The 21,736-nt window shown below is 38.7% G+C and overlaps 1 protein-coding gene across 9 annotated transcripts in view; it reads right to left on the minus strand.

Moving 5' to 3' along the window:
* The window catches only part of ABCB11 (ATP binding cassette subfamily B member 11), a 52,998-nt gene that overhangs the window by 3,251 nt on the left and 28,011 nt on the right, over nucleotides 1-21,736 (minus strand). For 7 of the 9 annotated variants that reach the window (XM_072932215.1, XM_072932213.1, XM_004176725.6 and 4 more), the window contains 16 exons: nucleotides 18,967-19,080; nucleotides 16,961-17,071; nucleotides 15,925-16,050; nucleotides 14,934-15,137; nucleotides 13,509-13,679; nucleotides 12,939-13,140; nucleotides 12,104-12,182; nucleotides 11,048-11,183; nucleotides 9,322-9,480; nucleotides 6,569-6,673; nucleotides 6,311-6,472; nucleotides 4,322-4,525; nucleotides 2,252-2,493; nucleotides 1,985-2,141; nucleotides 1,025-1,222; nucleotides 58-264 (listed from right to left, as the gene is read on the minus strand). In XM_072932215.1, coding sequence (XP_072788316.1) covers nucleotides 58-264; nucleotides 1,025-1,222; nucleotides 1,985-2,141; nucleotides 2,252-2,493; nucleotides 4,322-4,525; nucleotides 6,311-6,472; nucleotides 6,569-6,673; nucleotides 9,322-9,480; nucleotides 11,048-11,183; nucleotides 12,104-12,182; nucleotides 12,939-13,140; nucleotides 13,509-13,679; nucleotides 14,934-15,137; nucleotides 15,925-16,050; nucleotides 16,961-17,071; nucleotides 18,967-19,080 — 2,577 coding nt within the window. The other 2 variants (XM_072932217.1, XM_072932220.1) reach the window with 2 other exon arrangements.

A 21,736-nucleotide genomic window follows, 5' to 3' on the forward strand; every position in this document is an offset into this window, starting at 1 on the left:
GTTTCAGAGCAACTCCTGCAATGAACACTGAGCAGCCAAGGCCTTGCAGGTACTTACGTTAGGCAGAGACATGATAAAATCATGCAGCTGAGCCTTCTGGGCTGCTTCTATGACTTTTTCCATCGTTGCTTCTTTTGTGTTACTGCCATATTTGATATTATCAGCAATGCTGCAGTCAAATAGCACAGGCTCCTGTGACACTATTCCGATTTTTGATCTAAGAAACTGCACATTTACGTTCTTAGAGTCATGTCCATCTATTAACTATGAGGAAATGGGAGAAAACTTGAAACATCATTACAAAACAACAGCTTGCAATACCCAAATAGTTTATCGCAAAACTTAATTATTTAACCATGTCATTAAAACACAAACACAACTGTTTTAAAGTGATTGGTTGAATTGCTTGTCTCTGACACCTTTGTACATGATGTGTATTTTGTGGTATGGCTTTGATCCATACCACAAAATACACTAGACCATTTGCTCAACAGAAGTCCTAGTGAACTATTTAATTACTTAAGTTTAGGCATATGCTTTATTGCCTTTCTGACATAGTGATCACCACATAGATTTTTTCCAGAGAAAGATAAATCAATCTAGATGGGTAAGTATTTATGTTAGGAAAACAAAAAAGCTTTCTAAGCTATCAGTAATTGAATAACTGGAAGTTAAATCTAGGCAAGTTCCAGGCACTTTGTTGCTCCATTCAGACTTGATTTTGCTTGTGCTCTCACAATTCACAGCATACATTTGTATGTTTCATACAGAAGCTACCAAGGCAAATGCCTAATGCATGAGAGTGCACCTGAGGCATGTAGTTCTCTTATATTGTCTGAATATGTCTGAGACAATACTTGGGAACTGTCCAAATAGTCCACATCTGTCCTTTTGAGAAGGAGAGGAAGCCTCCAACTGCACATGTATGAGCCACCACTGCTAGGCTGCACAGTAGGACTCAGGCAGAAGGCCCTTGGAGCCCTGCTGGAAACCAGAGCACAGAAACTACTTTTTCTTTGCTTACCACACTTCCTTTCTCAGGGTCATAGAAACGCTCCAGAAGTTGGACACTGGTGCTCTTACCACAGCCACTACTTCCAACAAATGCCAAAGTCTGTCCAGGCTTAACAGATACAGAGAGTCCTTTCAGGACCTGAATATCAGGCCGAGAAGGGTATGTGAATTTACAGTTAAGAAATTCAATGCTTCCCTTGAAATCATCCTGGTGAAAAGAAAAAGGAGAAAGATGTTACAGTGAGCTCAAGCTCAACCTTGAATTATAAAGTACAAGACAAATCTTCTTCAGATCCATTCCTGCATCTTTTGCTTAAAATTTGACATTTGTACTTATGAAATTATCTCAGGAAAAGGGAAAAAAACATACTGGACTAGCTGTCCTAGAGGTGAAGCTATTAGTCATAACACTGTTACTCTGCTTATGCTCCCCTGCATGGCACTGGTCAGAGGCACAAATTGGAAATGGCATTGCCTTGCAAATGGGCACATTTTTCATTTTAATATAGACATTATGTATAAAATAAGTAATTTCAATATTCTGGGTCTGACTTTCCAATTCACCAGAAACTGAGCATTTTCATTTTGTCTGACTCAACAATTCTTTGCCTCCTTATGAACACCCTTCACCAGTTTTATGTGAATGGAAAAACCTCCATTATAAACAGCAATAGTAAGGTTTGTCATGTAAAGCAGGAAATAAGAGCTTGCTGTTCTTTGAGTCATCTGAATCAGTTCCATTCCAATTTACAGGACTTTTACACTGATAAATTCCTAATGCCTGACTTTATACTACTCTTTCTGTCTAGTACAGAGCTTGCTTCCAAAACAGCAAAGAAAAATAAAAATTTTACAATCAGCATAGCCTTCTTGTAAAGCATTGATCCTCATTGACTCCTAAATCACTAGTGCAACATCTATGCCTGTAGTGAGCTGACTGACATCACAAATTACACATCTCCACTCTTACCCATTTTTCCCCTTTTTCACTGTAAACACTGATTTTAGGATGTCGATCAACCAGTTGAAAAAAGCGTGCGGCAGATGTTTTGGCTTTGGCATAGTTTGGGGTATAGGAAGAAGCTCTTCCCAAAGCAGTTCCACTGGTGACAATTGCAGAGATCACCCTGTGGGGAAGGGGGGAAATGGTCATTCTTGGGAAGCCATCAGGAAACTGAACACCACACCAAGTCCAGAACTTCTGGGGACCTGTTCGTGGCTCTGAGCCAGCTCTCACCTGAACACAAAGCTGTAATGGAGCCCCTCAGTGCTAACCAGAAATCCCCCATATCGGTAAGAGACGGAGTTGGCAATGAACACAATGCTCTGGGCAAAGCCAAAGCAGAGTCCGTACACGTGTGCTTTTTTGATTGCAGCTCTGTAGGGCAAATCCAGGTGCTTCTCAAAATTGTCAATAAACATTTTCTCTTTTCCTATCCCAGCTACTGTTCTGATATTAGAGAGAGCTTCACTGGCAATCTGGAAGATAGAAAATTGGGTAAAAGCTCCTAATTTTTACTTGGAAAAGTAGAGTGTGGTCTCAAAAGTGCATGATTCTTTCATGAACTCAGGACACTGATGCAATCTATAAATTCATTCAGACATGATACAGACTGGCCAAAACATCAGATAGAACTTTTCCTACAAGCAATTACCTATTGATTTTCTCAAGAGCATTGCTCTGCCTACTCCACTGGAGCTGTTACTGTAAACACTTTCAGGGAATCAGGCACGTGCTCTCACTTGTGACTTATTTCACATAATGTGAATAAATATGACATCCACAAAAGGAAAAATTGTTTTAGGAACTTCTTTGGTTGCATGTATTTATTAATTAAATATGTTTATTTCAATTGTTTTGTGTTACTTTTAGCAATAGTCAGAGAAAGAGTTAAAAGGGATAGCATCCCCAGCTTCCAATTCATCAATTGTATCCACTTGAATTTACTAAATTTCCTCACCTGCTCACCCTCCCTCCCCCTCTGATATCCAAAAGGCTGATGAGATGGAGCATATAAATCTTTAGTGATACAATTTCCAAGATTTTTATCTTGTACATAGGCAAAGAGTAAGCAAATGCTTGCCTATGCACATAGAAAAATGCAACACAGGAAATTATGAGATAATCCCCACAGAAACTTGTGTGGAACTTTTTTTAGTTGTAGGCTTCATAATGTAATTTATTGCCAGTCAGAATTTGGGTTTATATCCCAATAAGAGAGTACCACAGTTTCATTTACAGAAGTAAATTGACAGCTTGTTTGGTCCTAATTTCACCCTTTTAATATCAAATAATTTTACTACGAAATTGTTTTAAAATGCTGTAGTTTACTTGGACTTTGATAGTAGATTCATAATGTAACACATTCCTTTGGGAGGCAACTATGGTATTATAGCTTATGGAAGTTTTCAGCTTGTAGGAAAAGAGCTGAATGTAGACAATCAGAAGTCCAGCTTCAGGGTTTTTTTTTCCTGGCCAAAATTGAGAGTCAATGTCTTGCATTATCATTCAATGTGAAGATAATAGGTATGAGCAGATAATAGGTATTGTGGATTGGATTGTGCAGACTTTTTCAATGTTTAGCATGGCTCATGAACATTCACTTTGGAAGAATTCGGTGGTTTTAGCATTTGAATGCAGTGCTGGCAAATAAATTAGAAAATAACACCAGACACAATCAGTCATTACCAAAACTGCTGAAACATTGCTTAAAATATTACTTCATCATAGCCTCTGGGTTGTTCTATTGAGAGCTGTTGCCTTGACTCATTAGTGAAGTTTGTCTCCTTGTCAAGAAGTATTTTAAGAACTTTGTAAATAATTAATTATTCTGGGTGCAGGCAAATGGTCAGGTCCTAATTCTTAAGATGGAAGGACTAAGACCTTAATTCTTAAGCTGGTGCGACCCACCAAAGGAAGAACTGTAACTGTCCTCTCTTAAATCCGCATACTGATTTGTGGTTCAGTACCAGATTCTCAGGTGTGAGCATTTCTAGGTGAACAGCTATAAGTGCTTTCTGAAGACAGCTTAATCACAGGTCATCAGCAAATGGGAGTTTAAATAAAACCCAACAAAGGTGAACCAGACTGCTGAGAGATCTGTGTCTACCACTTCAGTCCAATAACTTTTGCAAGGTCAGTCATGTTCCATGCAGCAAGTGCTGCATGGTTTAACAGGCTGAAATATTGCAACTTATTCACAAAGCATTGCCAGTTTCATGACATTTGAATTACTGATGGTCCCTAAAGACTGATTTTTCATCTACCTGTGACTGAAAATATAAATTAGTCTTTAAACAGCATTACCCGTCCAGTAGCTTCCAGTGCTTTCTTGTCCTGTGAGGCAAATCCTGTCAGCATTTTAGCCTGCACAGCTCCAGATAAAGCCAAAAATGGCAGGAAACACATTATTACCAGACTCAATTTCCAGCTGAAGTAGAAGGCAATGACCACGGCTACCCCAATGTTAGTAAAGGAATTGACAATCATTCCTATCTGCGATCCAGTTGCCTTTGAAGAAAAGGAACAGACATCATTGTTCGTACTTCAAAAACAAATCAAACAAATTGTCCTATAAAACTTTAGAAAACTGTAAATTAAAATAACATAAGACACTATCAGCTAGACTGCACTGGAATTTATCCAGTCTGGAAATACTGTTTCCAGTTAATCGGATGAAGAGCAGGACTGCAAATGTCCTTTGATCCACCAAATTTTCCGTTGAGAATTCAGAAGATTGTTTCTACTGTTTGTGAGAAAGATAATGTAATTACTGAAATCTGTTGCCTTGGTTCCCTGGAGAATCACTCATCTGAATACATTTTTTAGCCTCTACATTTATCCATGAAGATATAAATAATCAACAGGACCATTTTATAGCTTAGCTATTAACAACAAAGCCTCAGCAGTAAGCAACATCACTGAAAAGGGATGAAACAAAGTTGTATTTCTGCCTATCCCTTTATTAAGGAAAAAAGTTAAATATAGCTTTGACATCATCTTTATTGAATATATTTGTCTGCTCCTTATGTACTTCAACAATGCTATTCTTTCTAATAGACTTATTTACTGAAAAGTAATTTTCTTTCATAGCAGTAAACAGCACCCTGAATAGGAACAATATTGCTATGTGTAAGAATAAACATGTACATTTGATATGCTTGATGATTTTCAGTCAAACTCATTTGCAGGGTATGAACTTGCCAGCACAAAATGCTCATCATCTCCTCCTCCTCTGACCTGCAGCAAGGTTGTGTCAGGCAGTGGAAGGTTCAGGGCAATGCTGCAGAGGTAGCTCTGGTCTCCCTCACCCCCTGCAAGCTGTGGCTTGGATGGCTGTGCCTCACTGCTTTGCCTCACTGTTTTTGTTTCAAACAAAGATAACTCTTAGGACATTAAATGGTTCAGTCAGAATTTTGCAAGTTTATTTATTTCAATTAAAATATATCCTGTAAGTGCCTGTGAGGTTTGCAGCAGGTTTCTTTGATTCTGTAGAAATTGCTGCTGACAGGGCTTTTGGAAACCTCTTCTCTAAAACCCCCATTTAAAGTTTTTTGAAACTAACTTACAATCTTCAGTCAAGCTGAAACATGACAATTTTTGCAACAAAAGAAATCTGTACATCTTCCTTGTTTCTAGGAAATTGCCTGCATTGCAGCCCAGCAAAATGGCATCTGACTCACTTCTACCTAAGGATCAGTTCAGATAGGGAACATGCATAGCTCAGCATGATTTAACCCTCAGACACTGAGGAACACTATGCATGCAGCTAGTGTCTCACTTTCCCAAACACTGAAACTGGCTGCAGGATTCCCAGCTGGAGCACCAGCCAGTACTGCAGATTGGTTTTTCAAGTGGGTTGTCAGTTTAGATCAATATTGCCACAACATGCACAATACATGCTGGAAACTGGAAAATATGAGTATTAATGACTGTCAAAAACATACTATTTTGATGTGTTTTTGAAATAAACACTCTAACATTGTGGCAAAAAGCTAATTCATCTCCAGAAAAAAAAAAGAAAATCAAACTTCTACATTGGGTGTTTCTTCCCATCCCATTGTTGGTTGGTATTTTATTAATTTTTGAGTCCATTTTTGTACTTTTATGGTATACCATATACTACTATTGGTTCCTCAGTGGCAGTCTGTAATGGAATCAGCTTAATTGGCTTACCAAGAACTGATCTACACTGATCTGGCTGGTTGCATGGTAGCTAATTTCTATGAGAACATGCCAAAATAAGGCTTCAATCAGTGTCTATAGTAAAATGATTCATAAGGTGCCAGGTCTTACCCCTTGGACCTGTGAGGCATCTGTTGCAAGCCTGGTAGTCAAAGCACCGGGGCTGTTCTTCCGGTCATCAAACCAACCAATGTCTTGCCCAAGCATAGCCTGGAAACCAATTTTCCTTAACCGTCTTGTAAGCAGCTCACCAGATTTGGCAAAGGTGTATCCCTGGGGTACATGAGAATAAAAACAGACTGTACAAAGAGACACCCACCAAGAAAGGGTGCAAAACCAAAAGTTTGTATTGCTAAATTGAACTATTACCTGGAGAAACTGTGTGAAAAGTGAAAGAACTCCAACTAAGACAAAGAGCACACAGACACCATTGATCTGTTTTTTTTGGTTTTCTTCATCAAGAATGGAGAAGGTCTTTGAAAAGAAATAAACCGAAATGTCAGTTTTGCTGTGTGACATATGTACTTGACTCCCAGTTTCCAAGTGCAGAAACCCATCCTGCAACCAAAGCCAGAACACAGAGTTCTCCCTCACCCCCTGCAAAGGTCAGATTCCTTATTTTTCCTAAGGTGAGCCTGGCTTAAAACATAATGGGTTTTACTCCTGTTAACCAACAAGTCCAACAAGTGCTTGGTGTCCGCACACACTACTCCTATTTGTGACCTATCCCTGGTTATAATTAACCACTCACCTCCCACTGTAAATAATGATAACCAGAGAATAGCAATGTAATAAACAGCATAGCAACAAAGCAACAGTAAAATCTGTCCTGTAAAATCAAACTATCCCATTCTGCAGCTATCCTAACATGCTCAGTTATGTTTTTAATCTGTGCTCTTTATTAAAAAAATGACACTGATCATGCCAACATGCAGCATGGATAATAGCAGCAGGTTTATAAAAAAGAAAGATTTGTTGCTGAGGTGTCCATATTCAAATCATGTAAGTCTCATCAGTTTTAGTGTGGACTATCTTTTATCTGGAGCCATGAACTCCATGCCCAATAGGAGTAAGAGCACACCTTTCAGCTGAGTTTCACTGGAAAGGATCCATACTCTGAGACAATTCCACAGGGAGAACCAAAGCATAAGTAAAAGAAACTACTGAAAACTTTGTTCAAAAGGTACATACACAGTATTATCTAGTTCTTCATTGACTTTTTGGGACTTATTTCTGAAAACCTTCAGGGCAGACTTAGCTAAATTTATCCTTTCACTTCATAGCTGTGGGGATTTTTCCCTCACTTCCCGAGCATATTTGTCCCAGAGTACAAGCCCACGTGTCTGACACAACAACATTGTACATAATTTGGGCAGATCTGAAAGCAGATGTATATTCCGTCTGCCTGACTGCCTTGTCATCAGGCAGAAATATTTTAAATTTATGAATAATAAAACACAGATATTGGACTTCTCTCATGTTAATTATGGTTTGCTTTTTCTTGCAACCTCTCTCCTTTGATAGACTGAGGCCTTCAAAACTAGGAATTCATCCTTGGCAATGAAGGTGTTTAGCATTGTTAGCCCCAGACCTCCCAAGGTCTAGAAGAGTCCTCTCCAAAGGAATCAAAGGTTAGATTCACTGTGGAATGTGTAAAGCAGTGTCTCACCTGCTGTTTAGTGAAAGCCACAGTCCTTGACATGAAGTCTGGACACTCAAAAAGTGTTTGGAGGTGGCACACCTATGCCTAAAGGCCAAGGACATTGGGCAGAAATGTTAAGTGAATCAACAGGGCCTGGAACATCCTTTTTTCTCCTGCTCATGGGATCTCACTCAAATGCAAAACTGCTAGTAAATGTAATTCAAAGTTCTAAGCAACTTTCCAGAGAGAAATGTCTAAGCCAGAACAATACCGCAAAAAACCAAACAACAAAATGTCAAACTTTCTTTCCATAGATTGCTGACATTGCTCTTAGAATCCTTTTCTACCAGGAGCTCAAATGCTGGGTCATCCATTCATCCGTTCATTCGTTTGCTTTTTCCCGCCTGTAAGGTTTTTGACCTCCAACATCTGTCCACTTTTTAGGGCATATAGTTTTGCACCCATCTGTCCCAACCATGACCTATGCAAGTGAGTGGGAAGCACAAGTTTTATCCTACATCAGATGGGTACCAAAACCACAAAAAACCTGTGGCATTCCCATTTTGTTCCCAGTGAATGTGTTGTTGCTTTACTTAATAAGATACAGCATGAACAGATGGGATTTCTCTAGCCTAATTCTTGAAAATTCAAGACACTTTCCTAGGCACCAGTTAGAGCAGCACTGAGTATCTTCAGGCAGCCCTCCAGTTTCCCACCAACTTGGCAAGCATTTTCCCAGAAAGTTTTTACACAAAAGAGGACACATCCTTTTTTCTATCACCACAAATTTTTTAAGAAATAAACACTCATGGCTCAACTTGACAAGTTTCAAGAGAGGTGGTGGTGGTGGATTTTGATAATATTGTTATCTTTTAGTGAATGTTAAAGTTTAAAGCATATTCCTGCCTCGTGCTTCCAAACCTATTGATGCAAGCCTACTCCTTGCTGCTGGCTGTGAACCCAGGTACAATTACCTACCTCTCCCTAGGCATTCTGCAGGGAGCAGGCAGCAAAAAGGTGCCTGAAATATGTAAACAAAAAAAGTGAAGTATTTTTTAGATCTGATCCAAAGCTTTCTCAAAGGCTTTCCAAGTCTGTATAATAAAATTCTGCAGAGAATGACCTTTGGATGTGTCTCTCTCCACTGTACCTGCATGTGAGGTACTTATTGTCTCATCTAAAATAAACTGTATACAAGTATAGAAACCTATTCCCAACAGTTCCTGGAAAATGAACAAAAGAGATAATGAAGAACACATGACAAATGCTGATAAGCTTACCCTTTCAAAGAGTTCTAATTATAGTTTGATGACAGTGATATAAATATCTCTACTGAATAATTGTTTATAAGCAAGAAGGTTAACCCCATTTTCATGATGACATCTAAAAGATTTGCCAAAACATGTCAAGTTGTGCATCATATATTCACTCTCCTCTGTTTCAGAGCTAAAATACACTTTAAAATGTTACCATAACATACCCCAAGAATCTGACTGAATAACAAAGCATAGAGTGGATTGACGGCTCCATTCACAGCTGCTGCCAGAGATCCAAGCACCAGGTAGGGCCATTCAGAGGCATTGTATTTCAAAATTCTGGTAAATGGTACAGGCTTGGCATCTTCCTCCACAACAGATTCCTAAAAAAAACCCAGGTTGGATTTCTGAAATGAATGCATTCCATCAGTGATGCTCTCCCTTTGACAGTGAGATAAAATAGTTAGCCTAGTTTTTTAAGCTAGTGGCCCACACAGCTGCTCTAGCTTTGGACAGGAGGGGCAGAGATGGTTGCTGTCTGGAGCTCTTTTGTGGCCCTAATAGGTCAAGTTTACTTAAAAACCGCTTAAATAAACATCAACCTTTACCATCCCTGGGGAAAAAAGAGACATTATTATCTTTTGCAGCTCTAATTGTTCCAGCTGCAGAGGTTATTTACAACCAGCTTGAGATTTTCTGCCACTGAAACTCAGGTTATTCCCTTTCAGCTGTCTCCAGACAAGGTGCGATGAAATACCCAGTGCCAACACTTAAATTCCTACCTCACAAGCAGCCTTTTTCTGTCACTTATTCAATCTCTTAAATATTATTTTAAAGTATTGTGTGTGACCACACTGATCAGACTGCATCAAATTAACAGGTATGTGATATCATTAAAACAAGAGGTATTTCAGAGTGATAGCTGGATTCAGGCTTTTTACACTGTAATTATGCCTCCCTTCTGTGAAACATCCTCAGCCTGTATGCTGAATTCCCATAATTATGCCCAGTAAGGGCAGAATATTCATCATCAAATTATAACTTATCCTTCAGTTTGATTTTTGCAGAATTTTTCTAACACTGTGTGCTCAGCCCTGCTCATCTTCCTCAATTCATATGACTGGAAACAGCCAGACAAAAAAGACACCATGAAGACCTGTCTTTTGGAAATATGCAGGGAGGAGTGGGTGGAAACATCTTGTATTTTCTCTTTTTTCTGAGCTGTTGCCAGAATGACAGCACTCAAGCCCTCTATTTATCCACAGAATAGGCTTGGCAATAGCAAGAAGGGTAACTTCTATCTGCTGCTCTCTGTACTGAACATGCAAGTTGATGCAGGGAGCTTCATAGGCACTTTGGAAACCCACTATGCATGCTCCTACATATTCTGTATAATTTTAAGGCATGCTGGCTGGCCTTTATTTTCTATTCCAGTTGATTGCATGAGGACACTGAAGCAAAAGGATTTTGGGTTAGGTTGCAGTGAGGGTGTCTCTCTGCCCAAGTCTCCAGATGATTTTTAGATGAAAGTGAATTTATTCTTTACTGAACAAGAAGCAGTGCCATTTGTACCACTGAGTGCCCATTAATTACATTTTGCAGACTGAACAGTTTGCTTTTTGTCACTTAATTCAGCTTTTATGATGTATGTTTTTCAACTAAATCTACAACATATATCAATTTACCAACAGGCAGAGAGCAAATGGCAAAATTTCTCTGCTAGAAATTTTATATTTTATAACAATAATCAAAACAGCCATCAAAATGCAGCCTAGGGTTTACAAAGAGATAAGAATTGAAGCTGTGGTTTTGTTTAGGGGGGAGAAAAGGATCAAGCCAAGATGTACCTGCCAAGAGCTCCTAAGCTACAAGCACATAGGTACAAATGATCATTAATGAGTAATATAATCTATTAAGTTGAAAATTTCATAACAAACTATTGGACCTGACCTTTTTTGCTTTTCCATCATTTTCTTCGTAAGAAGGTGTAAGATAGGTAGACTCTGCAGGATCTCCTCCAATAGACAGTGGAGGGTCAGGGACCACATTAGAGAGCTGGGATCTTGAGCGCTGCCGAAGTGAAGCTCTGCAAAGAGAACAGCAATTGCCTGTTCTTTACAGCTTAGTAAAAACAATAATTGCTTGCAAAGCAGGTACAGTTTTCATGTCAATTAAATCAGAATGCACTGAAGCAATTAATAGGAATCCCACAGACTTTTTCTTTCTTGAGTATGTTCTCTCAACTTCTTTGGAAGAAAACAGCTCACCAACTGGGACAAATACTTTTCAAAATCATATTCCACGCACACCACTCAGACATTGTCTTAGATGAACCATGTACTGTGTATTTGTTAAGTAAAACTGGTGTGTCCTACTACATTTGCACAAGTTATTAAGACACCAATTAAAATCACTGTAATTCAGTCCAGCAAAACAGTATGCTGAAGCAAAGCACCTCTCTCTCTGTAAAAACATAACTCTGTGATGTAGGAGATGTATTCATTTCAACATGCCTGACAAGGGCTTGCCTGGAAGAAGTAAGAAGTGTCTAGCTACAAGACAGTCTGGCTGTAAAATGCTTTAACTTTCATCAAGTAGAAGCCATAATAAAAGTGTGCTTGTGGATTGCACAGCAAGTAATTTTTCAAACAACTGGACAGAGAGTGCAGTAGATATTACAACTAAGGCTGTATGTTAGTAATATCAAAACCAGAACATTAACAGAGTAGATCAAAATTGGAGAGAAGGTACTATGGATAGAAAGGACAAATATTAAGAGCCTTGCTACTTATCCATGCATTTCAATCAGTAACATTATTACTCAAGCTATTTCTTTGCAAGAGAGCTCTATCTCAGTAAAATGCTTGCAGCCCCTCAACCCTCTTTTACACAGTACACAGAAAAAGGATTTATTAGCACTATTAGGATTTTGGAATAGTGGGATGAAGTAGAAACACTGAGAGTAGTCTGGAAACATTGAGATTTACAACCATTTTTAAGACTCACCGCAAACTGGCCCGATAGCTTCCTCTGCTGAATGACTGGACATTCTCAAGATTTGGCTCAACCACATTATTCTCTGCTGCTGCAAAATACAGTATATAGAGCTCTGAAGTTAGTGCCAAAATTGAATACAACCTAAATACACTGTGGTTCTGCAAAAAGTGTACAGCCTCCAAGCTATAAATTGAATACTTTATAGAAGGAAAGGAGTGTAATATAACCTTGCTACTCAACCTACACGTTTCACAAGTTTTATATTTGTATTTGACATAATGAAGTTAACTGAATATTAGCCCAAGGACCGTCTCACTTCGGATGTGACTTTTAAAGCATTTTTACCCATTTTAACCCTGCAATTGCTCTCTTATTTCAAGATAATTATATCCAATGTATGCTTCACAAAAATACAACAGATCATTCTATTAAACCTTAATTTCCAGAGGCTTTGATTCAAATCTGCCTCCAGTAAAACAAATGTGATGATTTCAGCATAATCTATCATGTGCCTGAATTCCAAATGCAGGAGAACTGAACTTTTGGCACTCAGTGGAGTTATAAAATTATGGATATTGCTCATGAGAACTAATATTTCAGGGCAGACTTATATTAGGAAGGTCTTTCAGTGCATATGCAGCAAAACCAGTTTGGCCAGGGCTATCAGTGTATTACTTCTATGAATGATAAAATTCAGCCATAAAAGCAGAAGAAAAAGAAAAGCAGCTACTAGCCCTTATAAAAAGAAAGAAAAAAAAAAAAAAAAAAAAGAAAAAAAAAAAGAAAGAAAATCTGCATTCTGTGGGATTTTACATTATTTTATAAAAGAAAACAAAATGCTTACTTTCTGTTTCTTCTGTGTTAGGTGCTGTGTCTTCTTTGCTTTGTAAGGTCACCAGCATGAAATAAACCCCTTTCCTCTGCAAGAGTTCCTCGTGAGTTCCTCTCTCTACAGCCCTGCCGTGCTCAAACCCGACGATGACGTCGGCGGCTCTGATGGCTGACAGGCGGTGAGCGATGGAGATCGCGGTGCGGCCGAGGCGAGCCTGAGGGAGACAGCAACAGCCACACTCCCAGCACAGCACTCTGAAATGCTGGCAATGAGCTGTGCAACCTAAAGCCTCATCAAATTAACTGGAGTCCTTCTAGTGGGCTCACTTTGACTTTAGCTCCATCCACAGCCCACAGAGAAGTATCTGTTTCTAGGCAAAGGGAGCTATAGGTTCCTGTTGATGTCCCAAAGAAAGTAAAAATTATTCTCAGTCCATAATACTAAGGTTCTACTTGTACTTATAAAACAGTTATTAAGAAACCTTTCTGAATGATTTGTTGCAATTCAGGAGCACCATCTGCAGAGTACATTATAAATAATTTCTGCCCTTTTGAGTTTGATTTTTGTTATACTATAGCAAACCTTATGAAGTGCTTCTTGGACAATTGCTTCACTTTCATTATCCAGTGCTGACGTAGCCATATCCAGGAGCAGGATTTTGGGATTTCGCACCAAAGCTCGAGCAATAGCTATCCTCTGTTTTTGACCTCCACTCATCTGGCTTCCACCCTCTCCAACATGAGTGTCAAATTTCTGTGTGAAGGAAAAAAGTTAAAATTAAACAGATGAGAAAAAAGCCTGTTAAGATCCTGGTGAAGGTATTGGCAAAATGTCTGAGATTTGTCCTTGGAGTAGACTTTAAACAAAAACATAGTTAATGCAGCTGATTCAAAGAGCAACAGGTGAAATAACTTTCTTCATGATGTACAAGATCATTTTACCTGAATCAGGTTTTCAACCCCATGCCAAAAGTACGCACTGGTTAAAAAGGTGAGACGTTCTGGTTCAGCTTGAAACCGCTATGTCAGCAGAAGCTGAAATAAAGAGGAGTCACCCACCCACTCTCCATCAGATGACTCACAAGCAAAATTTTCCTGGCCTTGTCTGCTGATGACCTGTGACTCGTGAACACTGTGTCCGTGATTCATGGACACCATACTCTGGTGGCATTGTGTTCAGGTAGAGAATTAAATAAATACACAAAGTCTGGCATATTGAGAGACAGAATCATTATATTCACTTAGAGCCAAATCTTTTTTATTCCTCCATTTCCATGAAATAAATAGGGGCCTTTGAACAGCTTTTCAGTAAATAGTTTCCTGGAAGCCTAAAAGTGCATAGATGGAGGATAAAGACAATGTACTAATATTAGTTAATGGTACTTGAATCTTGTCAATAACATTCACTGTTGTAACATGTCATTTTCAGAAGCTACTTGGCAAAATAAAATTCTAGAAAAGTATAGGGAGCTTGATACTACCCAGTTTGGGCTTTGTAAGGAGGAATGATTTAAGCCCTGTCATCGTTAGGGAAGAAACTGGAGAATAAGGAACCTCCAGCTGGCTTACAGAGCTCATACAAGGAAGTGAGGTCGTGCGTATCAGTACAGACAGATGAAGTAATTAATGCTGGCTAGTGAGAGGCTGAGCTCTACATTGCTTTTGGCCTGAACAGAAACAGATCTCCAAAACATGAAAAATACAAATTTTTAAACCAGGCTATGATTATTACCATGATATTGAATGTTGTGTATATGATTCCTGAGGAACTGATTCTTCTCGAGGTTGTATTTTGGGGTGGGGAGATGTTTGCTTTCGTAACTTCATGGCATACATATAGTAAGACCTAAATAACTGTAGTCAAAGGAAAGGTTGTTGCCTCCTATCTGTATTAATCTTCTGCCCTTCCACTTGAGCACAAATTGCTGCAGGCTAGGGGGGACAAAAGGACAAAAAGATTCCTTTTTCTTATCAAATTCTGCCAAACACTTTCCAAGGCAGAGCATACCTGTGGTAAATCCATGATGAAATTGTAAGCATTGGCCTGTTTGGCTGCTTTGATTATGTCTTCCATGGTAGCCTCGTCCCGCCCATAGCGAATGTTCTCTGCAATCGTGGTGGCAAAGAGCACCGGCTCTTGTTCAACTACGCCAATCTGTGATCGCAGCCACTGGATATTCAGGGAACGAATGTCATGGCCATCCAGGGTAATCTACAATTAGAACATGGACACAAAATCAGGAAAAAAATCAGACATTATGCCCTCCACTTGAGAGACAAAGTAGGACACACTGGAAGTGAAAGGCCTGTGATGCTGTGTTTCCATGACCAGCATAAATATCAGCTTTCAGATATAGAAGGTGGCAAAGCAGTGGCGGTAGTATTGGCCCTTGGAGTTGTGCTCTTTGATTTCATTTCCCATTTCTGCTTGGCACCAGAAATAAAACCAGGTGAAATGTAATCATGAAAGTGATTATTATGTTATTTACAATAATTTGTTTCTTTGTTTTTTAAATATTCAAATACCGGTCAACATGTACGTGATTATGTGTTCCTATTTGATATAGGAACACATAAATGGATTGAGAATTTGAATAGTTATAATTCATATTCCTAGCCAAGCCATGACTAAGTGGTAATTGCATATACTTAAGTGATATTATGGGTTAATGTTTAAATGTTCAATACTGTGTTTTCCAGAAAATGATAATTCAGTAGTGACAAATGTTTTTATAGGTATAGTTTTTACACAGATTTAGCACTGAATTTTTATTTTCTCCTAACAGTTTCCTCTTTCACATAATTGTTTTTATAAGACTATTAAGCACAGTTTTATAAAAGAAATGTGCAGGAAGATATTTCACTCATTTAAAAAATAATTGGGGAAAAAAAGACATGAAAAGGAAGTTAATAGTCTTCCATCCCACCTTGGAGAAGAAACCATGCTGGTCTTTCAGTTTCTGGGGCCAGAGGATCACATTCTAAGCTGGGACACTCACCATGCCATCAGTGGGGTCATAGAAACGCTGGATGAGCTGTATTGTTGTACTTTTCCCAGCTCCACTAGCTCCAACAAAAGCTGTCGTCTCTCCTGCTTTAATCACCATATTAAGGTTATCCAAAATCTGGATAGGAAAGAAAACCAGAAACAGAATTTATTTTAATTCTTCCACAGTCATACAGCCAAATGAGTATATTCTGTACCTTAAACTAAAGATTCAAAACAATTTTACAAAATTCAGAATAGTATTATGAAGAAAGAGGATAAAGCAAGACACATATTTTTACACTGTTTTAAAACATTGCAGATGTAGAGCACTCATTTCTACAACAGGGAGGCAGATTTTGACTTTTCATTGTTCCTGTTAATCATCGAGAACTAGTTAATACACTAGAGAAGTTACTACATTATATTCCTTTTAAAGAACACTGTGTGTGTATTGTGAATGTATGCTACAGCATAAACATTAAGAATGTAACCATGAAATTTTGTAGAAAAATCTGATACAACATGTACTTCCATCTTCAGAAGTAATAGCACTAATATGCTTGTCCAAAAACATGCTTTTCCAAGAATTTGTCAATTCAAACACAGGAGTAAAGAAATAGTGGAATATACAGCCTACACTCCTGTCCCTTTCCTAGCTTTTTAATGGGTCACATGGTGCATCCTAGGGTAATGGAAGAGTTTTATAATATCTCCTTGCACCATTCAGTTTAATACTTCGTGTTCTATCTCTTACACATTGATACAAGGGCATCACTGATTGCAAGAGAAGCTGTACGCAGGTGAATTTGCCCAGAATTACTGGGATTTTATGTTCAGCAGAAAGGAATGGATATGTCAGAATGGTAAAATAAGCTAAACAGTAAGCAGAAGAACACTTTAATGGAAGAATTATTCAGTCTACTTTTAAGCAAAGAGTCTGAACTTCTGGCAAACTATCTCTGGAAAATCTAGAGATTGCTGACAGAACCAGGATATTTTTCTTGCTTACAATAGTTGTGTTCAGAGCATGGGTGATGAATGATTACCTTTATGTCTGGTCTGGATGGATAATTAAATGTTACGTTATGAAATTCAATTTCACCTCGTACTTTATCCAGCTTGTAGCCATCTTCTGACATGCAGTCAATGGTTGGTTTCTAGGATGAAATTTATTGGGTTATTTATTTGGTGTTAAACAGTCAACAGTGCTGCAGTAGATAAATACAATACCATACGAAGCTGTGGCACTTCTCTTAGAACAGCACTTAGCTGCATGGAGCCAGCTGCAGGCTCTGCCCCAGGGATAGCAGGCAAGGGACATGGAATTGAGGCCAGAGTGATGGGGGAGTTGTCACTGGTGGTAGCACAGACAAGAAGGCTGCACCTCTTATTGTAGGCTTACTGCAAATATCACAGCCAACCATTCAGGCAGTTTTTGCTGGAACTGAGTAGATGACTGACAGAAGTATTTTGACCAAGCTAATTTAGCCAGCTCCTCAGCGATAAAATGGCACTACCACACTCAAAAACTGCTGCAAATCTTCAGGTCTCACCACTTAGCAATTAAAACATCCATCCTTGTACAGCCAGTCCTAAGAGCTGAAATACTGAAGTTTTCCTAATAAGTGCTTTGGGTCTTGCATAGTTTTGGTCAGGTCTAGGGTATTGTGGACTGCTAGACATGAGCAGAGAACTAAGAGGAATTTGACGAATCACAAAGAAATAAAATTTTCTAAGGGTGGATTTCTGAAGCATGGAATATAAACAGTAAATTAAAATTATAGCAATGAATACTTGATAACTGAAATGTACATGCTTTTTTAATATAGCCTAACAGATTGAAAGGAAAGTTAAAATGAGAAATATGTATGTTCTGAGATGTTAAGAACAGCTACAAGATTGGTTCCACTTTAGGAATATAACTTACTTAAATTTCAATACTCATCTATGAAGAAGTTTCACTGATCCTGCAAATGGGAACCTCAACATGACTAGTTTCAGTGCCAGGGCAGAGCTGTGCTTGTACTGCCTAATCACAAATCTACAAATGTGGCAAGGGGATGGATCCAATTTTGTCACCCTTTCTCTAGATAGATGAAATGTGAAGTTGGTCTGCTTTTTTTACCCTAAGGTTATGTGATTCAGCCTTATCCTGAATATTGTGATTAATCCTTACTGTTGCTACTCTTCATGATTTTAAATTTTGTCTCAGAAAAGCACATTCCTAATCCATCTCTATTTTAGAGATTTTAGAACTTTAGCTTCTGAAGTGTATATGTTTTATCATTATTACAGAGGTTTGAAGGGTTACTAAAAACTGTCAGCATTACCATAGCCTTATGTGCTCTGTAGAAGAAAAGCAGCATTTTAATGTGTTTACACAGCTTTCAGCACAGTAAAGCTTGTCAGAGACAGTACATATGTTAAGAAATCAACAGTACATTTCCAACCACTAAATTTATAAAGCTATAGAAAGGAATCCTCAAGAAAGGAATCAATAAATTTCCGTGGCATCTCACGGTCTCTCATACAATTATTTCAAGTATCTGTTTAGATAGTATTGTGATTAACATTTGTGACAGCTGCATAACCAGTGCCTGTGCTCATTTGATCCCATTTTTGCTCAGGGTAGCTCTGGGACAGGTGACAGAGGCCACCTTCACCACTAATGCCAACAAAGCCACAGCTTGTGATGCCATCTGGAGGCTGGGAGCTATGGGATGGCTGCTGCAAGTTTGGTTGCAGAATGGCTATTACTGCCTGCATACACCTTCCATGGGCCAGCACTGATAAGTAATTGCATGTAAGGAGAAATGGGAACAAGGAACAGCAGCAACTGTGGTAAAGTTCAGAACTCAGAACCGGGCCACTTAAGAAACCTGTTCAATGTGTTCTTTGAGCCCATGTGTATCCCACTAGACTTTTCGATTGCACAGTCAGTTTTTCTTTAATCGGACTCATTTTTCCTCATTTACACAGCAGATAAAACTAGTACCACTTCAGGCTTATTTTTGCACTACAAAGTAACACAGCTTAGAAATGCATTACTTACTTTATCTATTGTCTCAAAAATGTTTGTTGCAGCCCCACGACCAGTGGCAAAGGCTTCCAGACAGGGAGATGCCTGGCCAAGATTTAATGCTCCTATTAAAACACCAAAGAAAACCTGAAGAAGTAGAAAAAGAAGTTAACAAAACATGACATCACATTTTTATTATAGTTTACAGCTTAGACAGGCAAACCCAACTACAGTAGCTTCATGACTTCTCATGCATCTACTGAACTGAAGTGATTCACTATACGAGCATTATTAGCCAACAAGAAGGCAAATAAATGCATTTCAGAAGGTATTTTTGCTATCTTTAACAGCTCTATTTGAGGCTAAAGTAAATCAACTCATATTTGTCTTTGCCTAAAAAAGTATGCATCTAGCTATTTACTGAGATGCCACTGATGTATTTTTAAGCCATCTCAGTTTGACTGGGTGCCTTTTCCTTGAAACAAGGTCTGGAACAGGACATTGGTGGGAAGTAGATTATTTCAGGGGTGCCTTCTACCAGTAAGCAAAATAGAAAAGAGCTTAAAACACTGTATTACAATCTTTGTATACTACAGCCTCTGTCTCATCCGATACTCACAAAACTTTCTTTTGAAGGAGGTACCAGCTATAGATAATATTTTTTCTCTGTCTCACAGAGAAATGAACTGTAAGGGTTGCTACCAACACTTTATAAGCCACTTTTTGAGGTGAAATTATTCTATCAGTGTGGGTGGATAGTTTCTACAGGTAGCACATTAGCCAGTGGGCTCACAGTTTTAAATCCTTTTCTAACAACCAAAATGAAGAGTTACTCACTAATGACCATTTTCTGAAAGCCCAAGGATCCCCTTTTTGCCTAAGCCTAGGACAACATGAAAGAAAATGAGCAACAGCATCTGCTCTTCCTGGGAAGACTGACAGACAATAAAGGCAGCTGGATACAGTATTGAATATCAAAGTACTCTTGAGTCCAAGAATTCACCCTTGGTGTGTAGCCTGATGTCGCTACAGGACACGTGAAAGCACAAAGCAAGCCACCTGCTATTTTGCAAGGTAAAAGAGAAAGTTTATTTTCTGACTCCAACTTTTATACTTTCCCAAAGGTGACAGTGGATTGGAGAGTGAATTGGCCACCTCTCCAAAGACATTGGATAAACCACTAGTACGTCAAGTTTCTCCACCCCCATGAAGGAATGCAAAACAATACGTTGTTTACAGAAATTGTGTGGGAAAGTTTTCCAACAGAATGTAAACTCAGAAGGCTTTAGAAAAACTTAAGAATCAGGGCGACAGCCGTGTGATCAGAAGTAAGTAAAGTTGTAGCATATCAATTAAAATAAAAAAGTGTTTGTTCCAAATTTCCTAAGAGCTGCCAATACTTCATTTCTATGAAAAGTTTTTATGAAGGTTCTTAAATAGAGACAGGAACTAAGACTGCAAATGCTGGCAGGGGCTTCAAAGAACAGGACACTGGAAGGTGGTGAACATAAAGGAGGTAGAGGCTTATTTAGCACTTTTATACCACATAGATGCAAATTATTTCATTGTCTGTTTCTGCATTGTATTGTAAGTATAGCTTATTCTTCTCAATGCTACTATATGGGTGTGCTTTTGAACACTTTTTGACAGGTTTTTTCCTAGAATTTACTCTGTTTTACTTCTTAGCATTTCAATTACAGAGATGTTTGGGCAGAACAGATTATAAGGGTTGGACAATGTCTTTAATGTAGGCTTTTGATCCATTTTGTTGCTTTATTGTGGGTGCTAGTTTGAACATTCACCTGCACATAAGGAGACATGGAATGTTGTGTCTGGTATGTGACCATTTGCTCTAGCTTGGCCTGCAAATTCTGCTAAGAAGCAATTGAGGACCCAGCTAAGCTGTTGGATACAATACAAACAGAACTCAGGATAAATGGGGCAAACTGTATAAGGAAACACTACTGTTGACAAACAAATAAAAGTACATAGGACTAGTTCTCCTTTACAGTATAATGATGTTTACTGGGAATATCCCTATAGGTAAAGTGGAGGCAGCTACTGAATGCATACTGTGCACTGCAAATGTCTGGGTTGTGAAGTCATGCCATACATTTACACTCAGCTTCACTACTAGCTAATTTTCTTGTGGGAATGAGTCTTAAAGCAAGGGGTTTCTATGCCTGTCAAAATCCATCATGAACATGAAGGAGCATGTTCTGTACACCTGGCAGAAGAAGAAAGGAAGGCAATACTTAGTATATCTCAAGGCAGTATGGCACGTGTATGACTTTTTGAGAGAGCAGGAAAAGCATATTTCGATGTTTTGTATCTAGAAATTCCCCCTCCTGTCCCCTGCCAAACTAGGAGTGTATGGTAGACAACACGAAGTAGAAGAAAGATGACTGGAAGCTGTGAGGAAGGGCATAAGGGAGACTCTCTCCATTAACAGCTACAGTTTTTCAGCTACAGAGTAGCTCCACACTGTTTGCCATTTGTCATTTGGAAGCACTGAACTATAGTTACTATGAGCAAGGCAAATAAATTGCTCAGTGTTTTTCACAGCACTACCTCATATCAACTATGGTATTGAGAGCAGGTGCAAATTATTTCCTCCTTAAACAGAATGACTTAGGTTTACAATGTTCTCAGAGTAATGGGTTGAGTTCCATTTAGTCTTGCACTGCGTGCAGCAGGTGGTTGGAAACTCTCATGGAGTGCAACAGGCGGAGAAGGAGCAAAAGTAGATGTCCCATCAGAATCCTCAGAACTTACTATGGTTCAGGAAAAGTTGTTCTGAGTT

Source organism: Taeniopygia guttata, chromosome 7, assembly GCF_048771995.1.
Source record: "Taeniopygia guttata chromosome 7, bTaeGut7.mat, whole genome shotgun sequence".
Classification (NCBI taxonomy): Eukaryota; Metazoa; Chordata; class Aves; order Passeriformes; family Estrildidae; genus Taeniopygia; species Taeniopygia guttata.